General features: G+C 43.0%; 1 protein-coding gene across 2 annotated transcripts; it reads right to left on the bottom strand.

Annotated features, from left to right (window-relative positions):
- Positions 1-1,554: 1,554 nt before the first annotated feature.
- tbx1 (T-box transcription factor 1) lies at positions 1,555-10,426 on the bottom strand. Of its 2 annotated transcripts, none has more exons than XM_019885338.1 (8): positions 9,816-10,426; positions 7,401-7,779; positions 5,435-5,536; positions 5,036-5,207; positions 4,655-4,810; positions 3,768-3,835; positions 3,102-3,199; positions 1,555-2,561 (listed from the first exon to the last, which is right to left on the bottom strand). In XM_019885338.1, the coding sequence occupies exons 1-8, from the start codon at positions 9,997-9,999 to the stop codon at positions 2,179-2,181; spliced, it is 1,542 nt and encodes a 513-aa protein (XP_019740897.1). In that variant the 5' UTR covers positions 10,000-10,426; the 3' UTR covers positions 1,555-2,178. The 2 variants fall into 2 exon arrangements, with proteins under 2 accessions (XP_019740897.1, XP_019740898.1); XM_019885339.1 differs by having other exon boundaries at positions 7,401-7,728.
- Positions 10,427-10,677: the final 251 nt, after the last annotated feature.

Below are 10,677 nucleotides of genomic sequence, written 5' to 3'. Positions count from 1 at the left end.
GTTGTGTGTGTGTGTGTGTGTGTGTGTGTGTGTGTGTGTGTGTGTGTGTGTGTGCATGTGTGTGCGTGTTGGTGGGGCAGGGTTGTAGGGATCCACGTCATGATGCATATTCAAACATTTATTATTGTCAAGGACAACAGTCAAAAGCATGCGTGTGCGTATGTGATAGTTTATGTGAGACTTTAATTACACTAAGTTTATTTACATTCCATTTTCGGGTTTTTTTTCTCTTTTTTTTTGGCTAATTAATAATGTTTAAAAAATGTGGTCTTTCTTGGGGTGTGGAACTGATTAATAGCATTTATTAGACAAAAACATTTCATAACTAAGAATCAACAGTGACCTTTTTTTTTGGACGAACGTCAAAGAAGCCGGTAGCTTGGGTCACTTAACTGCCAAGAGGAAAGATATTTCCAGAATATTTCAAATTGTCATGGATCGTGACAGCACATTTGACAATAAAGTTGTACTTGAAACTTGATACTCGATAAATTTGTGGTTTACCTGATAAATCCATCTCCTGAAAGCCAACCCTTTGTCACTGTTGACAGTTTTGTGAGCAGTACCATGTGGTTACGCGAGACTCAGCGTGAGCTGCAGGCCGGCGACACAGAGCACCAGGCGGCCAACACAACTCCAGACTGCCGCTTCCTGACCAGACAAAATAGTTTAGACAAGTTGCGTTGAGCAACGTGTGGCCTGCACGGTGACACTGACGACGATGAATCCAAGCAATCAAATTGGTTGCTCAGTGAGAGAAAAAAAAAAGACAAAATGTAAAATGTCTTCTTCGATGAATCCAAGCAATCAAATTGGTTGCTCAGTGAAAGAAAAAAAAAAGACAAAATGTAAAATGTCTTCTGAAATTTAAAAAAAAATGTTTTGTTTTTTTTGTATTTTTTGATAATTCATGTGAAGTGATGAAACTTAGAAGTAATTGATGGCGGCATTGATTCAATTAAAGGTAATTGGATGATAGCCTTTTGAAGCAACCCCAAACAAAACAGAAAATGATACAAACAATTAGTCCGACTTAAAATGAGTGGAAACATTATTTAACCTCTGACACCTTTACAAGCCATTAAACAGTCAGAGGTCAGGCGCCCTCAGGCATCCTTTTCCCCTGCTTCCCCCGCATCCCCCGCATTGGCAGCTGGTCTCTAGGCAATATATATATATATATATGTGGATAGGTGTTCGTGCTATTCTGGAATGCATATATGAATACTGCCCTGTTTGGTGGAAGGACTGATACAGGCTAGTACAACTGCATCCACTCTTATGCTTTTGTATTCATCACTTCTTGAATCATTAGTGTGTGTGTGTGTGTGTGTGTGTGTGTAGGTGTTGAATATTTTAGAAATCAACTTATTTATTTTGGGTGTCTATCTGTGTATCTCATGGCGCCACACAAAAACATGTTTAGATTACTTTAAATCATTATTGTATTCGCAGGTGTGTGTGTGTGTGTAGGTGTTGAATATTTTATAAATCAACTTGTTTAGTTCTGGGTGTCTATCTATGTATCTCATTATACGGAGGCGCCACACAAAACATGGTTAGATTACTTTCGAATTTAATGTTCACTTTACAGACACATAGCAGTCATTCTGCTTCATTTATTTACTTTGAATTGCTGCAAGTCAGTGCCATGGTACAAGCTTCTCAGAGCGGCTCAAAATGTTCGTGTTCGATGATTCAACCTTTTTTTCCCTCCTCAGACACACACAAAAAAAAAAAACATTTCAATGTGTTTCCACCGCCTCTCCGATGAGCTCAGCATGCAAACATGTCGTCTACCTACAAGGTTGAGGGATTATATAACGTATGGCTTTTTTGAAAGCTTTAGAAACAAGGCAAATCAAAAAGTGCATTCAACACAAAAAAAAAAAAAAATCAATTCCAGTCCGTGATCAAACGTGTTCTCCTCAGCCCGCTGGTTCAGCGACTGAACTGCTCAGGCTGATGCAGAGCAATTGCCATTGAGTTCACAGGTCACAGAAGACCTCTTTCGGGGCTTTACACAGGCGTCCATGTTTCCTCCAGAGATTCTTTTAATAAATACAGCAGGGTTTATTTCGCAGAAAGGAGTTTCAGTCTGTGAACTCACCCTGCAGGTTGCATTAAAAGTTTCAAGGCTGGCTCCATTCCCACAATGCAGTGCACCATTAGCAGTCATTATCTGGGCCCGTAGTCATAATTTGCCGGTCCGCTGGTAGCCGAGTACATGTTAGCTGTGGCCGGGTTCATGTGATGGTGGTAAGTGTGTCCTCTGATGCTGGGTAAAGGGTAAGGGGACGGCCTGCTCTTGGCTCCCAGGTAGTGTTCGTAGGTGGTGGGGTACTTGTAGGGATGGTGGTGAAGGGTTTCGGGGGGGAGAGTGTGAGGGTCCGGCCGGAGGTCGTGCGGGGGGCTCGGGCGGCCGCCGGTGAGCGGGACAGCGTGGAGGCCTCCCGGGACGGGCAGGGCGGGACTGAGGACGCGGGACATCAGCTGGTGAGCCGGGTCAGCGTGTATGGGTGTGCCGCCGGGCTCTCGCTCATATTCCCGCCTGCTGTCATCTGAAGGAGATTAAACAGCGTGTCACCAGAGGTACAACCATGCACTATTCATTCATATGTGACGTACAATTTTTATTTAGCTCCCAAACAATGACTGTTGCATCAAGCAACGTGTCAGAATCACGTTTTTTTTCACCATTTTGGAGGGAGACTATTCATCAAATTGGGTCTTGTAATGTCCAGCTGAGACGAAAGCTTAAAAAAAATCACCAGGTATTCATATTAAATTTTTTTATGAAAGTGTTGGAAATACAAATCAAGGTGGTGAAAATAAGAGCGCTGTGGTTATGTGAAAGGTATTAGTAACTAGTACAAAGGACCTTTTCTTTATTTGTAGTAAGCGACGATCAATTTGTTTAATTAAAGGGCAGCAATGGCTCACTCCTTCAAATGCATCACTTTTTATGACGGAAATGGTACAAAACATGGCCCACACTGACAGAAAGCCGGTTGTCAGGAAGACAGAAGCCGACTTGGTTTGATGTTGGCCACCAGACTGTCAGATGAAGCTGAAGTTGGAATAAAGAGGGAGTTGCAGACCTTTCTCCGTGCCGTTCTGCTGAGGAGATGACATCGGGTTTCTTGTTCTGGCGAAAGCACTCATTATTGGCAGGGAGCCTGGCCTGTGATTCCTGGGCCTGCGGGAAGGAAGACAAGAGTCGTTTAATGAACGCCAAGGCCACAATTTCCTTAGCCTGTTTTCAAACGCTATATGGAAGTGGGTTAGAACTGCAGTGCGTGTTTTGAGTCCTTGTCCAATAGCCAATCTTCCATTTAGATGGATAAAAGCAGAAAGTAAGTCAGTCAGATGGTCCTATTCATTGATTAATAAGGCTAAGCTTCAGAGTAATCTGTTTAGTTAAAGCTTGAAAGGGGAAAAATGGACAGCATTTGGAAGAAATTGAGTCACTTGTTTCCGTACCAGATGTGCGGACTTTTGTGTGGGGAGAAATTTTGCTAATCTATCAATGACTGAAAAGCAGACGATAATCTTTGAAACAATATCCAGTGTTTCCCAAAGATCACGGCCCTCATTGTGTACTTTTAACATGCAAGTTCCACCCATCTGGCACCGACGTATCGTTAAAACAAACTACTAACCTATTTTCCTAATGCTTGCAAATGCCCCCTTTCTTTTGTTGCACCTCGTATCATGTACAAACATGTCAAAAGGACTTTTTGTATTAAGTGTAAATATAAACTCACCAATCCTCTGGGTCACAGTCTCGGAAGCCTTTTGCAAAGGGGTTACTGGCTATCTTCAACTGAGTGATCTAAAGTCACAACAAGAAAGCCAAAACAATCGACTTAATGCAACTGATTACGTTCAGTTGGAATTATTTTCAATTGTGGAGAAGGGCGTATGCAATTGTAGAGGAGCTAAACATAACAGCTGCAACTCTTGCATAATTAGCACAGATTTTACAAGATTTGGATAGATTATAATAGTCTTACCTTTTTATACATTGGCTAAACGTATTTCATGTTACATCTGGATTTAATTATTTTTTTTAGGACACAACCTAGGTACCCTTAATTTAACGAAGTGTATTGGTAAGAAAGAAAGAAAGAAAGACAGAAAGACAGAAAGAAAGAAAATGATCCTCATCACCTAATGTCATTTAAGGCACAGTCGTTACACTTACTGGCCACTTGATTAGGTACAACCAGTAAATAACTTCTACAACAGGTTTAACGCCAGATTTTGGCGGAAAAGTATTATTTTTTTTAGGACATAGTAATAAATAGAAACTTTCAGGAAACCCACACAATGTAACCAGGTCATATATGAGTCGAATTATGCGCTGACATTTTATTATTATTTGCACGTAGAAATAAGCAATATTTTCCGATTCGTTTCGATACAGCTCGCAGGATCACAAATCGCAATTGCGTCGCCCCAGAAATTGAAAGTATTTTATCCAGCTGTTGTCAAAGCGTTATACAAATGAAGATGCGTTGTATTGCATTGTATCGTGATTTTTTATTATTATTATTTTTTTTTTTTTATCAGCAGAGCTCACAAGTTAATACGGTTTATTGGAACTTAATAATCGATCACAGATGCGCGTTTTTCCGAGTGACTTGCTTACCCGGTGGTTCTGGTACGCCGTGACCGCCGTGAAGCGAGTTTCCTCGAACACAAACGTTTTGTAATTCTCTTCTGCGTACTTCTCGCTGTCCTTGCGAGGATCCACATAGACCACGTGGAATCTGGGCTGGTAGCGGTGCATTGAGTTGAGAATGATCTGGGGGTCGGGACGGGAGGAGGGAGGGGCGGGGGGGACATTCGCCGCTTTTATTACTTTTTATTTCTCACACAAGACTCAAAGTGGGTTATTGTAATTACGAATCCATGAATAAAATACATTGTATTTCATGATGCTGGTATCACATGCGCGCATCAGGTTAACATGACCAAAAAAAAAAAATGTAGCCTCGATGATACGGATGAATTCATTAATTGCACTTACGTGTCCGTTATCGTCCAGGAGGTTGTTAGTGAGTTTGAGTTTGTCAAAAGAAACGATCTGCTTCATCCACTGGGCGCCCTTAGCCGGAGAGTCTGGGTGGTAGTGGACCCTTCCCGGGGTCGCCGGGTCAGCTTTGCCCGCCACAAGCCACGAGGAGCTGTGGAACGCATACCTGCGGGGATCACTGGGGTCATTTATCACTCAATTTGTTTGAATATAAATTGAAATATATTTAGATTCACAGCTCAGTTATGCAGTCGTGAAATCGCGAATTTAGAAAAGTTACCAAAGTTACCTCATGTTTTTGCATCCATATTGGTCATATTTTCTCTCACATTGAATCTAATGAAATTCATGTGTACATTTTTTTTCAAACTATGCTGGATTGAAGTAGCCTACCTGTAACGTTTGTCGTCTACTGGCAGGAAGTCCATTAGGAGCATGTAGTCCGCCATTGGATCCATCCCGAATATTTTCACTTGGAATGTTGGAAACATTCGCCTGGAAAGAATATGGATGTATACATTAAATTCTCAAGTTATTCACTTGCCTCAAGTGCAAAAAGAATTCGTTAAAAAATGAAGACAACAAATTAATCAGTGTTTCCGTGCTTGCAGAAGTGCATTTATAGAGGAAAACGTAGGAGAAAACCCCCCGAAACTTCGAACTATAGAGGGAATGACGTGATCGTTTGTTGTTTTTTAATTTGCTCTGCGCGTTCTTGAGATTTAAATTACATGTTTTTTTTTAAGTTCTGATATTTTCCAGACCCGAGTAGCCTGCGCAAAACAGGCCAACTTTTCACTTTCTTGCATTTACATTTTATTCTTTCCACATCCGACCGAGTGTAACTATATGACCGCATATGTAAATTTAGAACGTAACAATTCACCTATAAGAAGCAGCCTCAAGTGCAAGTTCCGCTGCGAGTACATTGAGTTGATTTTGTACTTGAAATGCAATTGTTCCCTTCGCCCCCTCGACGTCTCTGTGCTTGCTTGAGCGGTTGAGCTGACTAATGTCCATGTCAGTGAAAGGGATGCCGAAATCAACGCTCAATTAACGTCAGTGTTTAGGCTTGCTCGCAGGCTGCAAGAGCCGCTAAAGTGCTACTTGTCACACTGCACCAGTGGAGCCTCGCTTTCAAGATTATTATTTTACCAGGAGATGCCCCTCTTTGTACCATCACGTTACAATATACACTATTCAATTCTCCCTTTTAAAACTAATAATACGCTGTATGTATGTATAATTGCCCGTGAAGTTCAGGTGTCGGAGCTGAAGGGGTAAACCCTCACTCTTTACCAGGTGTCACCAACTTTTTGATGCACACCTTCATTCATATGTTTTTATTATATGGTATTATTAATAATTCATGATATTCATTAATATGCATGGGGATGATCATGTCAATGATCCCTCGCAATAATTAGAAAATAGATAAATATCAATATGCAACACTATATTTCTATACTGCAAGCTGCAAGTACACTGGATACATTCTCAAATGATCACTTCATCAATATTCCTACAAAATCGCAATGTCCCATCGCTATGATTTTTATATAATAGGCCCTATATGTCATTGGGGGATACATGATGGGGCTCCACGTTGGAGAGCACGATATTGCATATTATTGAGCATAATAATAATAATAATAATAGTAGTAGTAGTAGTAATAATAATAATAATCATAAATACTACAGCAGTGAACACAATTAAATGTACGTAATTTGGAACTATAATCAAAATAAATGAATGGAACGTTATCAAGTTTGGAAAAAAAATCCAAATGAAACAACAATTTATAATTGATGTCAACTATAATGAAGTAGTGAGCTACAACCGTGCGTAAAATTGAGAGAGATGCCGCCTGTGTTACTGCAAAGCACACACACACACGCAAACACACGCGCACGCACACGCAATGTTTGCAGTTAAAGCACAAGACGCCGCACAATTTACACGCACTCGCGCGCTCAAATCTGCCAAGGGATGACATGTATTCTGCATAGATTTCAATCAAATAAACGCTAGTCACCGATTAGGAGTGGGGGGTGTCGTTAAATACCCCACATGTAAATAAACATCGCGAGGAAAAACGACGAATGTTATTTTAGATAAAGAACACCGCTTTATTGTTTTTAAATGCAAGAACACTAACTGTTGACACCTGGATTTTAGAATAAGAAATCACTACGGGAAAGCAAAAGAACGCCCAATTTTGTACTCAACCAATTAAAATGCCACATTATTCCTCAATAAAAAAGTATGGTGATCAAATCAAACGGATTTGACGCTGCAGGCTCACATCCAAGAATTGTCAGCCTATAAATTGATTTGATGTGAGTATCGTGGCCTCACCTTCCCGCCTTGGTGACGATCATCTCGGTGCCCAGTTGATTAAACTCGTCCCACAAGGCCTTCATCTCCAGCTGGACGTTAATGTTGGCCACTTTGGGGTTCTTCTTGACTATGCTCTTGCTGTTCGGTGTGGAGTTGGACGAGGACGACGAGCAAGGGGTCCCGACAGGGTCGCTCGGCGGGGCCTGGCCCGCGTAGCTGTAGTTGGGTTGAGCGGCCGGGCAGGGCTCAAAGTGGGCCTCGTGTTGGGTGTAAGGGTCCCCGGGGGAGGGGGAGAGGTGGTATCCCCCCGGGGTGTTGAGGCTGCTCAGGCTGCTGGTCGTGAAGGCTGCAACATCGCAAAAATGGGACAGCTGCGTCAGCCACGGGCTGGATATGGCTGAAATCATTCCAAAAAGACTGGATTTACTAATAGGTCTTCAAGTCGGTATAACACAGAGAGACAAAAAAAAAAAAAGAATAAATGCGTCCCAAATGAAGATGTCAGTCTCGTTTTAAAAGTTTGCGTCTCGGTTTGTCCTAAATCCCTGAGGTATAGCATCCGAATGTTAAAAAAGTTAAAAACGTGTCCAAAGTCGAGCGAGTCCATGCATTGTTTTCTCCTTTGTGTCGATTGTGCGCGTCGGTGTTGTTGCGCGCTGCTGCTGAGCGTGTGTGCGTGTGTGTGTGTGTGTGCGTGTGTTTTGTCGAGTGCAAGGCAGCTCGCTTCTCTTATCTGCCGCGGAGGGCCTCCCCTTTGCGATAAAACCGGTTCTTATTTCTATTTAGATAAGGAACTGCAGGTAATGTGCCTTTTCCTCGCCTTGTGAAGAGACTGATTGACACAGAAGTGCGCCCCTTCTCTTTAATGGGCTCTCAGGCACCCAATCCTGTTTTGGATGGGGCCCGCATCACCCCCGTTGACGCAAAACAATAGGGGGATGAGCAGTGTAAACGAGTGACTGCGTAAACATATACCGATTTACATGAATAAACAAATATGCGCCGGAGCTGGGTCAGCCACGGGCTGGATATGGCTGAAATCATTCCAAAAAGACTGGATTTACTAATAGGTCTTCAAGTCGGTATAACACAGAGAGACAAAAAAAAAAAAAAGAATAAATGCGTCCCAAATGAAGATGTCAGTCTCGTTTTAAAAGTTTGCGTCTCGGTTTGTCCTAAATCCCTGAGGTATAGCATCCGAATGTTAAAAAAGTTAAAAACGTGTCCAAAGTCGAGCGAGTCCATGCATTGTTTTCTCCTTTGTGTCGATTGTGCGCGTCGGTGTTGTTGCGCGCTGCTGCTGAGCGTGTGTGCGTGTGTGTGTGTGTGCGTGTGTTTTGTCGAGTGCAAGGCAGCTCGCTTCTCTTATCTGCCGCGGAGGGCCTCCCCTTTGCGATAAAACCGGTTCTTATTTCTATTTAGATAAGGAACTGCAGGTAATGTGCCTTTTCCTCGCCTTGTGAAGAGACTGATTGACACAGAAGTGCGCCCCTTCTCTTTAATGGGCTCTCAGGCACCCAATCCTGTTTTGGATGGGGCCCGCATCACCCCCGTTGACGCAAAACAATAGGGGGATGAGCAGTGTAAACGAGTGACTGCGTAAACATATACCGATTTACATGAATAAACAAATATGCGCCGGCTGAATGTTGTTTAGTGGCCAAATAAATGAAACGAGATAACAGGCGTAGGTGAGTTTCGCCATGACGCACAGCGTGGATGTTTTCTCATCTGTCTGTTTCCATTTTATTACGGATTTTTAAATGTTGCTAAATTTGAAGGTACTTGAGAGCGAAAGTTGAGCTTTATTTTAGCAGATTTTTAACACTGCAAGACTTAAAAGCTGATGTTGTTGTTAAATTACTTTCCACAAAATTTCGTCAAGTGGTATGCCACAATGAAAAAAAATGCTGTACGTAAAATGTGCCAGATTTTTAATTTTTTTTTATTTGTTGCCCCTAAATTTGAGCGCTTAGTGCTAATCGCAATTTAACAAAATCAGCACGTTCGGAGTAATTTTCTGTGAATGAGCATCGCTTTTTAAAAGGTACTTGAGAGCGAAAGTTGAGCTTTATTTTAGCGGATTTTTAACACTGCAAGACTTAAAAGCTGATCTTGTTGTTAAATTACTTTCCACAAAACTTCGTAAAGTGGTATGCCACAATGAAAAAAATGCTGTACGTAAAATGTGCCAGATTTTTATTTTATTTTTTATTAGTTGTCCCTAAATTTGAGCGCTTAGCAAAATCATTCGAAGTAATTTTCTGTGAATGAGCATCGCTTTTTAATCCGTCTTGGAGTGCAACTAAATAGAATGCCCATTTAACAGCAGTCCGACAGAGGTTGCGGAATCAAAACAAGTTTGGGCTCAAACCGCGGATCTGAATGACACGTTTCGTCATGCGTGAGCAGATCATCAACAAACTCGTTTACCTTCCATTTCCCGGGTCACGGTGCTGTAATGCATTGTGCAGCAGCTATGGTTGTTCCCGTCTGGCTTGTCCAAGCCGGGGCTCCGCTTGTCAAACGCCGCGTTTCCTGCTTGTTCTGCAGCGCAAATCAGAGAGGCAATACTGAAAGCATTTGCCCTGGGAGAGAGGGGACCACCGTCGTCCATAGGCAGGGGGCTCGAGTTAGGGGAAAGTCGTGCCTACTCCTCCTCATGCACCGCCTCCCCCTTCTCCAGACAGCAGGAGAAGGCTGCGCAGAAAGCCGAAGAACATGCGCGAAAAACGCCTTCTCACATGCCCGCACTGGCCAATATGTCTGCTTGGAAAGTATTCCCCGCTGCTACGGTGAAGACGCCCAAACTTCCGTGGTCGGGAGGTTCATTGAAAGAACCTCGGGGGTTGGGGGGGGGAAAGCGGTCCCGCCGCTGTCAAAGCATAGTCGATCCGCCAAGAGGAGGGCGAGCGCGCGTTCCGTGTTTGTGCTCGGGGTGTGCGGTGGCGGCTGTTGTCACGCGAAGGCTGCCTTGCCCGCCTGCCTCCAGCAGAAAGTGCAGTTGATACGAGATTGTCAGAAGGCAGCCACATCCACATCCACGCCTCCCCCTCTCGAACCGCGCGCCTGTGCGTGCGTACGTGCGTGCGTGCGTGCGCGCAGCTCGGCATGTTTTATTTTAATAAGACTTTGTCACTGGCTCATTTGGATGGCGTCCACGTCATTGCAACTGTCCGACTAAACTACTGTACATTGTGCGCCCCTTTTTAAGAATAGAAACAAACGGCATTTTGAAACAGCGAAATCTTGTTGGGACTAAAGTGCTCCGAGATTTTATTTATTTATCGTATAT

The sequence above is a fragment of the Hippocampus comes genome, unplaced genomic scaffold (genome assembly GCF_001891065.2).
Source record: "Hippocampus comes isolate QL1 unplaced genomic scaffold, H_comes_QL1_v1.1 scaffold45, whole genome shotgun sequence".
NCBI lineage: Eukaryota > Metazoa > Chordata > Actinopteri > Syngnathiformes > Syngnathidae > Hippocampus > Hippocampus comes.
This window is presented reverse-complemented; position numbering and strand designations above follow the sequence as displayed.

What these genes read in the sequence shown, in the direction of transcription:
- tbx1 (XM_019885338.1), bottom strand. Translation starts at nt 9,999, where the DNA reads ATGGACGACGGTGGTCCCCTCTCTCCCAGGGCAAATGCTTTCAGTATT. An exon ending in CGTGACCCGGGAAATGGAAG is followed by an intron (nt 7,780 to 9,815) that starts GTAAACGAGTTT and finishes GAATGATTTCAG; the next exon opens with CCATATCCAGCCCGTGGCTG. An exon ending in GTAGACGACAAACGTTACAG is followed by an intron (nt 5,208 to 5,434) that starts GTAGGCTACTTC and finishes TGATCCCCGCAG; the next exon opens with GTATGCGTTCCACAGCTCCT.